The sequence below is a fragment of the Neoarius graeffei genome, chromosome 10 (genome assembly GCF_027579695.1).
Source record: "Neoarius graeffei isolate fNeoGra1 chromosome 10, fNeoGra1.pri, whole genome shotgun sequence".
NCBI classification, from domain to species: domain Eukaryota; kingdom Metazoa; phylum Chordata; class Actinopteri; order Siluriformes; family Ariidae; genus Neoarius; species Neoarius graeffei.
The window spans coordinates 173,585-191,032 of NC_083578.1; the positions used below are offsets into that span (position 1 = coordinate 173,585).

Below are 17,448 nucleotides of genomic sequence, written 5' to 3' on the forward strand. Positions count from 1 at the left end.
GACCCAAAAATACAGATACACTGAAGGCCACTATCAAAGCAACCTGGGCTTCAATAACACCTCAGCAGTGCCACAGACTGATCACCTCCATGCCACACCGCATTGATACGGTAATTCATGGTAAAGGAGCCCCAACCAAGTACTGAGTGTATAAATGAATATACTTTTCAGAAGTTGGACATTTCTGTATTGTAAATCCTTTTTTTGATTGATCTTCGGGAATATTCTAATAATTTGAGATACTGGATTTCTGATTTTCATGAGCTATAAGCCATAATCATCAAAATTAAAACAAAAAAGGCTTTAAATATTTCACTTTACATGTAATGAATATAGAATATATGAAAGTTTACCTTTTTTAATTAAATTATGAAAAAAAAGGAACTTTTTCATGGTATTCTAATTTTTTGAGATGCACTAGTATGTACCTCACTGCAAGGACTGAATAATGTAAATCTTTCTGGATGACCATCAAATACTGCAGCTTTATCAGAAGTAAGATGACTGAAGAATCAGGAGATCAAGAGCCAGGGTATTAAAAAAAAAAAGACATGGTTTATTTTGTGCACAAAATCAACTTCAGCAACAGTCTCAGTCTTGGTCTAAACAAAAGCTGGACACAGCCAGCTTATATGCTGATGCTATGCTGATGGGTACATGCAAAGGACACATTCTAGACCTGATAAACAATAGGTAAAGCTAAGATAAAAGAAAATAAAAAGCAAGGACAAAATTAACATGACCCAAAGAACAAATACGTGTACATTATCAGTGAGCAAAGTACAGACATGTACGCATTGAGTGAAGCAAGACATTAGTCAAGTCACACTAAATTGAACTAATTGTAAGGATTAAATTATGTAGAATAATCAGGAAAAATAAAAAAATAATACACCCATAAACCATGGGCAAAAAGACTTGTGATGAACTGAAATGTTGATACTGTTTCAATTCCATTTCCATGAGAAGTGAGCTTACTGACAATTATAATTTGTGGTATCGCAATGGCTCTGCTTTAGTCTAATGCTACAGAACTAATAATAGAACACTGATAATAGTGTTGTAGTTAATGTATGACTTGTGTGGTGATAAGTGTCGTAACTATCAGGTCAAACAAAAACATTTATAGTCTTATTTTAAAGATTACTCTAAACTTAAAGTTTGTCAAGCAAAATAAAATGGAAAAAAAAGTCAAAATACAGATTATTTCCACCAAAACCACTAATAATAAACATTCAATTTGACAAATTTAAGTCCTGCAAAGTTTCAGAATTAGTGCACTTGTGGGTCTTAAATGGAAGTGAATAAGTAAACATCTTTCCACAGTGTGAGGAAAGATATGGATTCTTTCCTGTGTGAATGCGCTGGTGTGTATTGAGAGCACTCTGCTGAGTAAAACTCTTTCCACACTGTGAGCAGTGATACGGCTTCTCTCCTGTGTGAATGCGCTGGTGTTGATGGAGAGCACTCTGATGAGTAAAACTCTTCCCACACTGTGAGCAGTGATACGGCTTCTCTCCTGTGTGAATGCGCTGGTGTGTTTTGAGAGCACTCTGATGAGTAAAACTCTTCCCACACTGTGAGCAGTGATATGGCTTCTCTCCTGTGTGAATGCTCTGGTGTGTTTTGAGAGCACTATGATGAGTAAAACTCTTTCCACACAGTGAGCAGTGATACGGTTTCTCTCCTGTGTGAATGCTCTGGTGTCGCTGAAGATGAATCTGTTGAGTGAAACTCTTTCCACACTGTGAGCAGTGATACGGCTTCTCTCCTGTGTGAATTCGCTGGTGTTGATGGAGACCACTCTGATGAGTAAAACTCTTCCCACACTGTGAGCAGTGATATGGCTTCTCTCCTGTGTGAATTCGCTGGTGCGTTTTGAGAGCGCTCTGTTGAGTAAAACTCTTTCCACACTGTGAGCAGTGATACGGCTTCTCTCCTGTGTGAATTCGCTGGTGTGTTTTGAGAGCACCATGATGAGTAAAACTCTTTCCACACTGTGAGCAGTGATACGGCTTCTCTCCTGTGTGAATGCGCTGATGTTTAAGGAGATTACTCTGATGAGTAAAACTCTTTCCACACAATGAGCAGCGATACGGTTTCTCTCCTGTGTGAATTCGCTGGTGTGTGTTGATAGCACTCGGAGGAGTAAAACTTTTTCCATGCTGTGAGCAGTGATACAGCTTCTCTCCTGTGTGAATGCGCTGGTGTCGTTGGACAGCACTTTGATGAGTAAAACTCTTTCCACACTGTGAGCAGTAATGTGACTTTCCTTCTGTGTGATTGCACTGATGTGTGTTGAGAGCACTCTGATGAGTAAAACTCTTTCCACACTGTGAGCAGTGATGTGACTTTCCTCCTGCGTGATTGCACTGGTGTGTTCTGAGAGCACCATCCTGAGTAAAACTCTTTCCACAGTCTGAGCAGTGGTGTATTTCCTTCTGTACATTATTGTGGGAAGTATCAGAACCGTGAGTTTCAGATGGTGTTGGCTGACTACTGGAGCCTTTGGAGGGGATCTGAAGCTCATATTTAATCTCTCCTGATTCCAGCAGTCTCACATACGCTTCGTAGTGGCATCTCTGGATGTGTTTCTCAAGGTAAATTTGAGATGCATAGGAAAGAGGACATGTGGAGCAGGAAAAGACTTGTAGCAGAGCGTTGTTTCCTTCTGGAGAAGTGAAAGGACAAAAATATCAGAAACTGAACATGAAATGCAACATTACAAATGGAACACCATCCCAATATAAAGGAGTGTTTGAGGTTAAGTAAAAACATTCAAGATTCTACAAAAATGAAAACACACTCTTCTGTAATTAAAAAAAAACAACAACAGAGTAAGTGGATCTGTGAAAGGCTCTGACTGTGTGCAAATTCACAAGACTCAAGGTGGACTTAACAAAGAAACAACTGCAAAGGGCTGTTGGTGAAGTCTGTGATGGTGAACACATCCACTTAATCCAAATTATACTGTTCCTGCAACGTTTACTGTCCAGATTAATATCTGGGGTGCATCAGTTTCTCTACTTTTCATAACACACAAGATGTTTCAACCAGCACATGAAACTGTTATTGTCTATTTTTCTGCTCCCAAAGTCAACAGTGTGATTTGGCAGTGCTCTGAACCCCTACGTCTGTTTCTGTGCATGTCATTTATCTGCTACTATGTCGGTTTCTCTTCTCCCCTTCCTATCCGAAACACTTGAATGTGCTGTTGCTAACAAATTTTCCTCTCTTCTCTCTCAGAACAACCTCCTGGACCCTCACCAGTCTGGCTTCTGAGCCAGACACTCAACTGAGACTGCGCTTCTCTCCCTCAGTGAGGCACTTCATGCAGCACGTGCCACCTCCCTCTCCTCTGTCTTGATTCTCCTTGACCTTTCTGCTGCATTTGACACTGCTGATCACCCCATCTTCCTGTCATCCTTATCAGCCCTAGGGATCTGCGGGACAGCCCGAGACTGGTCCTACCTCTCTGGTCGCTCCTTCCAGGTTATCTGGTCTGGTACTGTATCAGCACCATGCCCACTACTGGTGTCCCTCAAAGTTCAGTCCATGGTCCGTTCTCTTCTCCCTCTACACCCAGTCTCTCAGCTTGATTATCTATGCTCATGGTCTATCCTCCCACTGCTATGCTGATGACACTCAACTGTTCCTCTCTTTTCCTTCTTCTGCCACACAGATCTCCGCTTGCATCTCTCCTTGCCTGCATGACATCCAGAGCTGGCTGGACGACCTGAAACTCAAGCCAGGCAAGACAAAGGTGATCTACGTTCCCGCGCCATCCTCTCCATCTCTGCACTTCATCATCCCTCTGGGGGACAACTCCGTCACCTTCACCCAGTGCGAAGAACCTAGAGGTGGTGTTTGATGACAGACTCTCCACCTCAGCGAACATCGCTAGGACAATGATCCGGACATGTAGATTTCTCCTTTACAACATCTGAAGGATCCACCCCTTCTTCACCACCTACTCAGCTTCTGGTCCAAGCACCGATCCTCTCCCACTTGGACTACTGCAACTCTTTCCTTGCTGGCCTTCTAACATCTGCCATCAGACCCCTGCAGCTCATCTAGAACGCTGCAGCCCGCCTGGTCTACAACCTCCCTTGTTCTTCCCACATTACTCCTCTGCTTGCCACCCTTCACTGGCTACCTGTAGTCTGGATGATAAAAACATGAACAGATTCCACCACCCTTTGTTTTGCCAGAGAGAGCCATGTTATGGTCCACTCTGAAAAGCTGGAAGCCAGCCAGCTGCAGCACATAGTCCGGTAAGAATCCGCATAGCCACGCCTCTGTGAAGCATAAAATGGAAGATGAAAGAAAGTCCCTGTTTCTCCCCACCAGTAGCTGGAGTTCCCCCAGTTTGTTGCACAATGAACACACATTGGAGAGAAATATCACAGGTAGCAGAGTGCAAAATCTGCACCAACGGAGGCACACAAGCACAGCAGCACACTTTCCTCTCCTCCAGCATCTCACCGAGTTAGCAAAGATGAGAGTACCTTTGACCAGAATGTCCAATAATTCCCCGGATGACAGCAGAAAAGTTGGTAATAAGTCCGCTGGAGTTGTTCCCCTGAAGTTCAAGAGCTCTTCTCTGGTGAAAGAGATTCGAGTATTGCAGCAGTGAACTGAGTTTACAAACAAAACAATGCGCACCGACACACCGAGGCAGCCATCCGCAGCGCCATCTTGGTACAAGTCCATATATTCTTTATGTTGTAAATAACCATGAAAGACAAATGAAAGTCGGACAAATTTGAACACCAATTCTTTAAAAAATGTTGGTGCAGTAAAGGGAAGTGCTGCTGCACCCCTACTTCCAATGTCTATGATTTTTAATAATTACCAGGAGAAATAAGGTTGCATTTAGCAGCTTTATTTTAACTTTAAACATTACTGGGCTCCTGAGTGGTGCAACAGAATCCCGATGATGCCACAAATCATCTGTGGCTGGGAGCCCAAGCGAGCAAAATTGGCCTGTACTCTCAGGGTTGGAGGGTGGCAGACACTCTCTCCCATGGGCATCTGGGAGATCATGCAAATGACAGTGGGAGTGTGTTACATTGCCGCCTAACATTGCATAAGCAGCAGTTCAGCTGGCGTCACATGCCTAGGAGGATGCACGTGAAGACGTCTACGCTCCGTTTGGTACCTGTTATGTGATATTATATTAAAAAACACACACAAGCACCAACTCGCACTGTTTTGTGTTCCACCATTCCATGAAGTTTGCACTTGTGGAAATTGCAATATTAGAAAAGAAGAGTCAATTTCTCACTTTGACAACGCAACGGCGTGTCGTTTATTGAAACACTCAAGGAAAAACTAAACAAGATGGCGCTCCCCATCAGATAAACAAACTGAGTTCGCATCCTTAAAGGGGCCGCGTCGCTAATACTCTAACCAGGTAACACATTAAACATGTCATGCGGAACGCACATCTGAGTCAGAGGAAAAACGCCAACTTAGCTGAGCAAGGCAAACAAGGCATCAGAACAGAGTAAAAAGCCAACGTTGCAAGCAAGACATGGTATGGTGAATTATGTCCATAATAGAGGTCCACTACATACGTCCCCCCAGAATTCGCCATAACACAGAAACAAATGAAAGTCAGCGAGGAGGTGGGCGAACAATCCGCCCATAACGATTCCTCTACACTGGAACATGGGTTGAGGAACCCCTGCATGGTGGCGCCACGCTCGGGGACTGGGGCCGAATCGGAGGACGCTCTCATTTTGGAGGCTGAGCGAGCCCCACAGGTCTGTCCACATCCAGATGAGCTGGCTTAAGGCGGTCCACCGAAACGCGTTCTGCCTTACCGCCAAAGTCCACCACAAAATGCTTTTCCCCGCTTTCTAGCACGCAGAACGGCCCGTCGTAAGGTGGCTGTAGTGGGCCCCGGTGTGCGTCATGACGAATGAAGACATATTCCGCTGATGGCAGACTCGGGGGAGTGTAGGATTGCGGGAGGCTGTTGCGTGAAGTAGGGACAGGCGCAAAAAGCCTTGCCTTATCCTGAAACACCGCCCGCTGCTGGGCCGAAGACCAGGGAGTAGAAGAGTCTGGAAAGAAATCCCCTGGAACCCGCAATGGCTGGCCATACACCAGCTCCGCTGATGAGGCCTGTAGGTCCTCCTTAGGGGCAGTCCTCAGGCCTAGCATGATCCAAGGGAGCCGGTCAACCCAGCCACCATCCTTGAGGCTGGCCCGAAGAGAGGCCTTCATAGCCCGATGAAAACGCTCACAAAGCCCATTAGCCTGGGGGTGATAGGCAGTGGTACGGTGGAGTTTCACACCCAGGCTGTTTGCAATGGCATTCCAGAGCTCGGAAGTGAACTGTGAGCCCCGGTCTGAAGACAGATCAGATGGGGTGCCAAACCGGGCAACCCAGGTCCCGATGAACGCTCGAGCCATTTCAGCAGTCGTCCCTGATGTCAATGGGACAGCCTCCGGCCAACGTGTGGTCCTATCAACTAGGGGTCGACCGATAATCGGCCTGGCCGATATATCGGGCCGATATTCTGCATTTTTAGGGTTATCGGTATTGGCCATAATTTCCACCAATATGCCGATAACATGCCTTTTTGCAGCCATTTCGTTCCTAACGCGACGGTCACTGCACGTCCTTTCCTGCACTCGCTTCTCTGAGTTCAAGAACACGGTCCCGCCCACCACAACATCTGATTTGTTTGGCACAAGAGATATAGCCAATCGACACATGTAGCTAAACGCTGTGAACTGTTTCAAGGCGGCCGTATGGGCACTCGGGCAGAAGCGGCACAAGGGATACAGCCAATCAACATGCGTAGCTAAACGCTGTGAACCGTTTCAAGGCGGCCGTATGGGCACTCGGGCAGAAGCAGATCCCACTTCAAGGTAAGGACACACTGCTTTTGCCGCAATAAGTCACAAACACACAAGTTGCAAAAGCACAACATTATATGTTTACATTCTTCATCTACTACTCATTAAAATTGTCCATTTGCATCTGTGTAGCCAGGCAAACTTAGCTTACGGAAGGAAGCACTTGAATTAGCCTACAACCAACTAGTCTCGCTGAAACTACATGTAATGTTGTCCATAGTAAGCAGTTCCCAGCATAACGTAGGCTGCAGTCATTTTTAAATCCCCGTCTGGAAACGTTGTGAATGTGTCAGTAGTTCTACTCGAACAGTAGAATGACAGCCATACAGAGAGGTGGTCAAGGGAAGACGAAATAAAACGTACTGTAGTGTTTGTGTTCTGTAGGCTAGCGCAAGCCTACTGGCTATTTGTTATAGTGATGAGTAAACTTCATGATGTGACTCGTGCTCAAAAAGCGCATTGCACTTGTATATGTTAGGTAACTTTATAAAGCGCTATTTGCCGGAGCCAGGTGTGATATGGTGCTAGTAGGCTATGTAATACTGTTGTTACATAATAGGGAGTGATAGCCTACTTTATGTTTGATTTTACTTTTTAAAAAATGCTGCAGGCAGCTCCCTACACTTGATTTGTTATTTAAAAACTACTTGAAGTTGGTAAGTCTTAGTTACAGTAGTTCTCAGTGTAAAAGAATCTAGAGTGTATTTTCATTTATTTTACACTGAAAATGGTGAGCTGTAATATAGTAGGGAGTGATTTATTTTTTTATTGGTGAATATTTATTTTATTATTATTTTATTTCTCATTTTATTCTAACTAATGTTTGACTTTATTGTACAAATGCTGCTGGCATCTCCCTGCACAAAATTTCATGTTCAATTTTACAATTAAACATACATTTCATGGATATGAAGGTCTGTGTCAGTGTGTGCTATGTTTAATTTCATGTGAATTATAATGTTTACATTTATCGGTTGCACATATCGGTTATCGGCATCCCAATTCCATAATAATCGGTATCGGCCCTGAAAAAAACATATTGGTCGATCCCTACTATCAACCATGGAGAGGAGGTAAGTGAAGCCCCGGGAGGAGGGGAGGGGTCCCACCAGATCGACGTTGACATGGTCGAACCGTCGCTCTGGCACCGGGAAATGCACCAAGGGAGCTTTTGTGTGACGGTGAATTTTTGAGCGCTGACACTCCACACACGAGCCTGCCCAGTCTTGCACATCCTTCTTGAGGCCATGCCAGACGAACTTTGCTGCCACCAACCTCTGAAATGGCTTCCTACCTGGGTGGGAAAGGCTGTGCACAGCATCAAAAACTCGTCGTCTCCATGCTGTGGGCACGATGGGCCGCGGCTGCCCAGTGGAAACGTCACAAAGCAGTATGTTGCCACCATCACCAAAAGCAATCTCCGATAACTGCAGTCCAGTGGCAGCTGTCCTGAGTGCTAGCACATCGGGGTCAGTGGCCTGATTGGCTGCCATGTGGGCGTAGTCAAGCCCCAGGTGGACGGCTCCCACAGTGGCGCGAGATAGGCAGTCAGCCACAAGGTTGGTTTTGCCTGCAACATGTTGTATGTCCGTGGTGAACTCGGAGATGAAAGAGTTTTGACGCTGTTGGCGGGCAGACCATGGCTCAGACACCTTAGCCATGGCAAACGTAAGGGGTTTATGGTCGACAAAAGCTGTAAACTGTTGCCCCTCCAGCAGTGAACGGAAGTGTCGGATGGCCAGGTGGAGTGCCAGCAGCTCCCGGTCAAAAGTGCTGTATTTACGTTCAGGCGGGCGTAGCTAGCAGCTAAAGAAAGCGAGTGGCTGCCAGGCACCATCCACCCACTGCTCGTGCACCCCACCAACTGCATAGTCCGAAGCGTCCGTAGTGATGGCAATAGGTGCATCAGGCAATGGGTGTGCCAGCATCATTGCTTTGGCCAAAGCAGCCTTTACAGCCGTGAAAGCTTTTTCCCTCTCAGAGGACCAATCCACCAGGTGTTTCGGTGCTTTCCCCTTCAAGGCTTCATGCAGGGGGCACATGATTGCAGCAGCACCGGGAATAAAGCGGTGGTAAAAGTTCACCATTCCCAGGAACTCCTGCAGGGACCACACCGTGATGGGCCGTGGGAAGTTTGAGATCGCGGCAACCTTAGACGGGAGTGGCACGGCCCCGTCCTTGGTGACACGATGACCCAGGAAGTCAATGGTGGTCAAACCAAACTGACACTTAGCTGGGTTGATGATAAGTCCGTGCTGTTTGAGACGCTCAAAAAGGATCTGCAGGTGGGCCAGGTGCTCGGTTTTGGAAGTGCTGGCCAAAAGGATGTTGTCCAGGTAAACAAACAGAAAAGGCAGATCATGCAGTACGGAGTCCATGAGGCACTGGAAGGTCTGGGCGGCGTTTTTAAGGCCAAAAGGCATCCTCAAGAACTCGAACAGTCCAAAAGGGGTGATCACTGCTGTTTTGGGCACATTAAGCGGATGGACAGGAACCTGGTGGTATCCACGGATGAGGTCCACCTTAGAAAAAATGACCTTGCCTACCAGGCATGTTGAAAAATCCTGGATGTGAGGCACTGGATAGTGGTCTGGCGTTGTAGCATCGTTAAGTCTGAGGTAATCACCACAGGGGCGCCACCCGCCGGCGGGCTTGGGAACCATGTGGAGGGGCGAAGCCCACGGGCTGTTGGAGCGGCGGATGATGCCAAGGCATTCCATGCTGTCAAACTCAGCCCTGGCAATGCCCATCTTAGCTGGATCTAGCCGTCACGCCCGGGCGTAGACAGGTGGGCCAGTGGTGGCGATGTGGTGCTCCACCCCATGCTTGGCAGTAGACGACGAAAAGGTGGGCTGCGTGAGCGCTGGAAACTCTGCGAGCAGGCGATGAAACTCGTCAGCCTGTGAGAGCACACTAGACAGTCTGATGTAGTCTACACCACTGAGAGTGCAGTTGTATGAAGAGAACGTGGTGGCGTCAATCAAGCAACGGTTTTTGACATCCACCAGCAGCCCGTAAGCGCATAGAAAATCCGCACCCAGGGTGGGGACAGCCACTTTGGCCGTGATAAAGTCCCAGTTAAACCGCTGACCGCTGAAACACAGCTCCACGTGACGCATGCTGTAAGTGTGTATGGGGCTGCCATTAGCGGCCTCCGGGGGGGCCAAATCCATTCGCTAGGATGTCCAGCATCGATGCAGGTAGAATGCTCTTCTGCGCACCAGTGTTACACAGGAAACGACGCCCAGAGGTGGTGTCCTGGATGAACAGCAGCCTGCCAGTGCGGCCGACGCTCAAGGCCACTACTGAGCGCCGGCCTTGGTGTTTCTCGCCCCCCTGAAACTGCAAGGTGCTCGGCGTCGCTTGGCCCTGGATCCAAATTTCGCATGGTAAAAACATAGGCCGGAGTCAGAACGTGGCCGGTGCGAAACTGTAGCTGCTGCAGTGAGCGCTGGGTCACCAGGGTACGGGGTGGCGGCATGACAGGCATGGGACGGGTCGGTTGCAACGGCATAAGCAGGGCTGAGCGCAGCAGCAGTCATGCAGGGGTGTTGAACAGCCAGAAAAAACTTGTCAGCCTCCTCTGCCAGTGCGCGGCAGTCAGTGATGGAAGTGTTGGCTAAAGCAGCCCGTACTTGAGGAGGGAGTTGACGCAAGAAAAGCTGGACGAAGAGGAACCCAGGCCTGTGCTCCCCAAGCAGATCCAACATTCTGTCCATAAGTTCAGAGGATTTGCTATCGCCCAAGCCTTGCAGAGAAAATAGCCGGCTAGCCCTCTCAGCATCAAAAAGTTTAAAAGTCTTTAACAGGTGAGCCTTGAGTGTAGTATACTTATCCACAGCAGGGGGGTTTTTGAGGAGACTGACCACTCTTGTCGCTGTCGAGCTACCAAGGGCCGACACTACATAGTAGTACTTGGTGGTGTCCGCGGTTATTTCACGCAGCGCAAACTGTGCCTCAGTCTGCGCGAACCACGCAGAAGCTGACGACTCCCAGAACTCCGGGAGCTTCAGAGTTACAGCATTTGTCGCCATAGTCGCTCGGTGCGTCTCTGGAATGCGTCCAGCAGACAAACGTCGGGGTCACCAGTGTGGAAATTGCGATATTAGAAGAGTCAATTTCTCACTTTGACAACGCAATGGCGTGTCGTATATTGAAACACTCAAGGAAAAACTAAACAAGATGGCGCTCCCCATCAGATAAACAAACCGAGTTCGCATCCTTAAAGGGGCCGCGTCACTAATACTCTAACCAGGTAACACATTAAACATGTCGTGCGGAACGCACATCTGAGTCAGAGGAAAAATGCCAACTTAGCTGAGCAAGGCAAACAAGGCATCAGAACAGAGTAAAAAACCAACGTTGGAAGCAAGACATGGTATGGTGAATTATGTCCATAATAGATGTCCACTACACACTCATATTATGAGAATGTAAATAAAAGTATTTCAATTTGTATGTGCACGCAAATAAATATACGTGCTTCAGCATTTCTTAAGTTATTAATGTGAATGGGGTGCTGGGTGATGTCGCGTCATCAAAACATTTACCAGTTAACTACTCTAAAACTGTTTGAGCACAAGTTTTTTTTATTTTTATTTTGGGTGAGCGAAAAAATTGAAATACTTCTGTTTGTGTTCTCATCAAATACAGTACCACCCAAAGCCAATGCAGAGAAAGTCTTGTTTACAACAGGCACAGCGACGATGCAGCCAACAGTAAAAGTGCGTGAGATATCCAGATACAGCACATGTATATGAAATCCGCCCATTTCCAGCCTGCGAGTTAATTGTTATGCATGTTTCATGGGTTGACTCACTTGGTTTGAACTGAGAAAAGAAGGGTTGAAGATTGGTCAAATAACCCAGGTCCAACCCTGGGCTTTGGTATGAAGGAGGCATCAGAGGAGGCACATGATAGCCTTCACCCTTTCTGGTCAGTTGCCGTCATATGATAGGAGAGACCTACCTGGTGGGTGGGAACTAGCCACAACTCGTGCTCTTGGGGAGTGTTCGGGTTATAGTAGTCTTTGTTGTTCAACATGCTTTCATCACAGAAACACTTAATTTAAGAAATATCGTCGGGGCCTGAAGTATTTGAACACCAACAGCTTTTGGAATTTTCCCTCTGCACATCACCACACTGAACTTGAAATGAAGCAATTAAGATGTGATTGAAGTGTAGACTTTCAGCTTTAATTCAAGGCATTTCACAAAAATATTGCATTATCCATTTAGGAATTCCAGTTTCACCGGCTCAAAAGTAATTGGGCAATTGACTGAAGCAGTTTCATGGGCAGTTATGGCCGATTTTCTCATTATTTCATGACAAATTAAGGAGATAAAAGGTCTGGAGTTGATTCTAATGTGACTAGATAATGCAGAAAACCCTACATAACCTCTTACGCTATAGTAACAATCTTGCTGTCTGGGTGTACGTCTAGGTTCAAAAACAAGTTCCAGTTATTCCAGAGTCCTTCTTAGAACCAGAAATGTTGATTAAATCTCCCTTACAATGCACACTGCATCGGCTCCCAGTAAAATTATGGTTTTATTATACTAGTAATGACCTAAAAAGCACTGAACGGTTTCGCCCTACAGTACACAAGCAAACTTCTGGTCTTATGATCCATCACACCTGCTTCAATCAAAAATTGCAGGTTATTTATTAGTACCTAGAATCATTAAAACTATAGCAGGGAGCTTTCCTACAAAGCTCCCCAACTATGAAACAATCTTTGAATTTTAGGACAGAGGTACAGTCTAAGTCTAAACATATTGGTTTATTCAGGCATTTTTTTAAATAGGATTTCTCTGTGATAAACATGAAGACCTTGGGATTAATGACTTCATGAGATTTATGGTCAAGCTATATATGGGATGCCAGTGCCTGATATGAACAAACATCAACTGTCGGGCTCCTCCATTATACAACTATAATTGAAAAGAACCGAAATGATTTGTATGTATGGACGGACTTTACCATTCGTAGAGCACTTTTTGTTCCAGAGGTAGTCAAATGCAGGACTGAGTTCTTTGGCATACTCCTCTTCATACCACATCAAGAGCTCCTGTCCTGAGTTAATGGGTCGACAGCAACGGAATAGAATTCCCCCTCGATGCTGAAATGCCACAAGATTCTGTTCTTCATCATTACGGGCACAATTCACATACCTAAAAGCATGAGTCAGTGCAGCAGAAAAGTTAAAAATCAGATCGGGTTTTCAAGAAAAAGCATGGAGGAGATATCAGTCACAGGAGGAGGATAAAGTTCTTCCAACAAATTAGGAGTTGTAAAATCAATCACTACACAAAGACGCAGCAACCGGTGTATTCCTCACCTCATCCAATTTGCATGTATTTCTCTTTTGGCATCTATGTATTCGTCACACTGCATGCTCTTGCATATCTGTAGAAAGATGAAACATTTAGATTTTCTTCATGAAATCAATCTATGTCTTCCAATTAATAGAAGTACACAGGAATGAGAATAATGTCTCATATCAATATTATATTAAGCATCACGAAGTAAGAAAAGGTTCTTGACTGTATCTTTAGTTTCAAAGAACAGCTGACGAACTCAGAGGTGAATTAAGCAACTATAGGAAAATGCAGGCTTTTCATCAGAATTTTTATGAAGTTTTTTTTTTTTTTAAAGATTTTTTTGGGCTTTTTTTCCACCTTTATTATTGGATAGGACAGTGTAGAGACAGGAAATGAGTGGGAGAGAGAGATGGGGAGGGATCGGGAAATGACCTCGGGCCGGAATCGAACCCAGGTCGCCCAGATTTATGGTATGGCGCCTTAGCCACGACACCCCCTTTTATGAAGTTTTTAATCAAAGGTTTTGTGCCTTTGACATAGGAAAGCTGTGTTGTCTCTAATGAATGTATGTCCCTTGTGTTCTGACCTCTAAACAGACCCTAACAAAAATGCACAACTTTGTCAGATCTGTCATGAAATGGTTTTTCCATAAACCCGATTTTTTCCTGAAGTAATATTTATTTCCCATACGCGTTTGTTAGCTAGTGTTGGTTTAGTTCAGTATAGCTCTGGTCCTGGATATATAGTACCTGTCAAAAGTTTGGACACACCTACTCATAAGTTTTTCTGTATTTTGACTATTTTCTACATTATAGAACAAAACTGAAGACATCAAAACCATGACATAACATGGAATTGTGTGGTAAACAAAAAAAGTGTTAAAAAAAAAGTTTGATATTTTAGATTCAACATAGCTAGCGTTTACCTTCATGACAGCTTTGCACACTATTGGTATTAACGTAACCAGCTTCATGAGGTAGGGTTAGGGTTAGGAGAGGAGAGACTTCAAGACACTTGTTGGCTTTTTAGAGCCCAAGTATAAGATCCTATCGAGGCACTATTTCAGTCGAACTGTAGTGCCTGAGCTGTATGAGGCAATGAGAGGGGAGTTGGTCTAGTCACTTAAGGCAGCTGAAGGAGGTGTCATCAACCTCACTACAGATCTCTGGACCAGCAATCACAACGCACATGCATATCTCTGTCTTACTGGGCACTGAAAGGCACGTTCACTGGGTGTGAACGTGTAGGAGAAGCTTCAGTACAGAGGAAAGCAGGGCTGCTAAATGTTGGTGTGCTGGACATTGAGCACACATCAAACAACATTCTGTGCTGCCTTAAGGAAAAGATGAGAGAGTGGGAAGAGTCTGCTGGTCAGTCTGTCACAATACGGTTTGTTGTTTCAGATAATGCAGCCAACATGGTGAAAGCTTTTTTTTTTTAATTCAAGAAAGGTAGCACAATACAGGATGAATTTAAATACAATGTCTTGAATTGTTTTTCTTTGTGTTTTTTCCAATCAAAACCCACCCTCCCACAACACCCACATACTGCTGTAAATAAAATAAAAGGGAAAAAAAGTACATAATCATAACCGTAATAACATTTATAACAGAAAAATGCAATATAAATTAAAATAAACTAAATAAAAATAACAGGCAAGGGGGGGGGGGGGGGGGCAATCTGCACTCTATGCCTATACCTGTAGTTATGCAAGATCAAAACATAACACAGGGCCCTATTAAATTATGGGAGGGTCTTGAGCCTGTCAAAATACAAAAGCAACGGCTCCCATATTTTGTAGAATTTTCTTATTGAACCGCTGGTAAAATACTTAATCTTCTCTAACTTCAGGAATAACATTAGGTCGCTAAGCCAGTGTAGGTGCAATTGGTAATTAAGTGATCAATCTCATTAAATCAGTCTCATTGAATCAGTCTCATTTATAATACCATTAATTTTGGTGCCTAATAATAAATTACCAAACAGCTAAATTATGGTATATTCCAAATTATTATGATCACTTACCGTATTACATAACTCATATGCACTTTTAGAATTCTTTTGAGATTGGGCGACTTCAAAAATATTGGAACACAAATAAACACAGTTTCAATAATAAATGAATTTATTATAACAAAGATAAAAATGAATAACAGCAGTTGAAATCTTATATACAAATATGATATGGTGTGTGTGTTTGTGTGTGTGTTATCTGAGGTGTGTGTGGTCGTGACCACGTGTTTCTAAGTGGAAACAAAAGAATTAGCTCTGGTAGCTAACTCCACGTGTGTGTGTGTCCACGTGGTGTACGCCTTGTGACCACGTGTTTCTAAGTACAGAGGAGAGTTAGCTTTGGTTGCTAAGACAAAGGAATGCTAGCTAGGGTGTGTTTGTGAGGCCTGTGTGTGTGGCCTGAACAAGAGTTAGCATGGATTGCTAGCGAGACAAAATAACTAGCCGTGTGTTTAGCTAAGGTGTGCTTGTGTGTGGCCTGTGGCTTAAGCAAAAGGTTAGCCTAGCTTGCTAACAAAACAAAAGAATTAGCCATGTGTTTAGCTAAGGTGTGCTTGGGTGTGGCCTGTGGCCACGTGTTTCTAAGTAACAAAGGACTAGCCGGTAGCTAACCCACTAGCTCATAACACTACTAAATCCACTGAAATCTTGATGAGGTCAAAATGTGTAATAAGGAAATTGAGGATGTTCGTAAGAGATAGAGAAGCATGCATAGCCTATCTATTAAACAATTGAGAGATTAAAAACAAAATAGAACAATCATCAATTCAACATCCTAAGTGTTTACAGTGTAAACAATTAAACCATTCCTGAGTTTAAATTCACACTACTTCAATAAAGCTAATTCTTAAGACTAGTTTCATGCCCAAAATTTGCCAGTCTTACTTAGTATCTTGCCTCTACGCAAGATTATGAAGAGATGTTCCGAGACTTTTGGAGTTTCACCGTTGTGAAGCACGTGAGTCGCTTCTGTAGAAAGCAGAGGATTTCTTGGTCCGACGCGTGGTCGCTCGTGATGGAAAGAAAGTCTCTGATCAGACAATGTGCACAGCTTTTTAAAATTAGAAGGATCCGGTCGCTCCTAACTCTTAAATTAAACTGCTTTGGGCTGCAGTTTTGTACGTACTTGATAATAGACAAACAAACCGGCTGTAGCTCAAGCTGAGTTTAAAATCGCGTGATCCGAGGATCTACCATGGCCAAAGGTGAAAAGAAAGTGCGAAACTCTGGTTCTTGAGGAAAAGAAAAGATGTGTATATCTGGTTTTCTGGTGCGGGGTATCTCTTTGTGTCCAGATGGCTTGAAATCCAGACGAGGGAGAGACAGAAGCGTTGTTCCGTTACTTATGCCTTCCAGGAAGAAGTGACGTAGATGATCCTGCCCACGTGTGACGTAGGTCAACGCGGAAGTTGGCTGATGGGAAGTGTAGTTTCTTAAAGGGACTGTACCTACACCAGGCTGACACTTTGGGTGGGTCTGGAGATTTCCACTGCAAGACTATTCTTCTACGGGCTATCAAAGAGGCAAAGGCAAAAGCATTCTGTTTATCAGTGGCCAGCAAGATCTCATTAATCAATACTCCAAAGATGGCCATTTCTGCAGAGGGTTTCACTTTGGTTTTGAATGCATCATTCAAAGTTTTGCAAACAGATGACCAAAAATCTCTTAATTTAGAGCAGGTCCAAATGTTCTCCCTGTGTCCGCATGGGTTTCCTCCGGGTGCTCCGGTTTCCCCCACAGTCCAAAGACATGCAGGTTAGGTTAACTGGTGACTCTAAATTGAGCGTAGGTGTGAATGTGAGTATGAATGGTTGTCTGTGTCTATGTGTCAGCCCTGTGATGACCTGGCGACTTGTCCAGGGTGTACCCCGCCTTTTGCCCGTAGTCAGCTGGGATAGGCTCCAGCTTGCCTGCGACCCTGTAGAACAGGATAAAGCGGCTAGAGATAATGAGATGAGATACGTCTCCCATGCTGCATAGGAGCCCGCAAAACCTTCTCAAGTCCTGTGTCTGACGGTAAAGCAGGAAATAGTGGACTATGGCACTCTGCTCCTCCTACTCAAGCGAGTAGGACGCTTCTTTGCTTTGCTCCTGCTTTCTTGATCTTTATTTCTATACTTTACTTTCTCATTTAATTTCCACTATTTTTTTTTCTCATTTTATTTTTCATCTTTATAAGCTTTTAAAGGCGTCATGCGGTAATTTCAGCAATCAGGCTATATCATGTGTCAAAATGTCG

The 17,448-nt window shown here is 44.7% G+C and overlaps 1 protein-coding gene across 1 annotated transcript in view; it reads right to left on the minus strand.

Annotated features, from left to right (window-relative positions):
• Nucleotides 1-17,448, minus strand: part of LOC132892676 (uncharacterized) — a 126,291-nt gene that overhangs the window by 43,269 nt on the left and 65,574 nt on the right. The window contains exons 5-7 of the mRNA XM_060930989.1: nucleotides 13,214-13,281; nucleotides 12,856-13,046; nucleotides 1,246-2,671 (exon numbers count right to left, since the gene is read on the minus strand). Coding sequence (XP_060786972.1) covers nucleotides 1,246-2,671; nucleotides 12,856-13,046; nucleotides 13,214-13,281 — 1,685 coding nt within the window. The remainder of the gene's footprint in view (nucleotides 1-1,245; nucleotides 2,672-12,855; nucleotides 13,047-13,213; nucleotides 13,282-17,448) is intronic.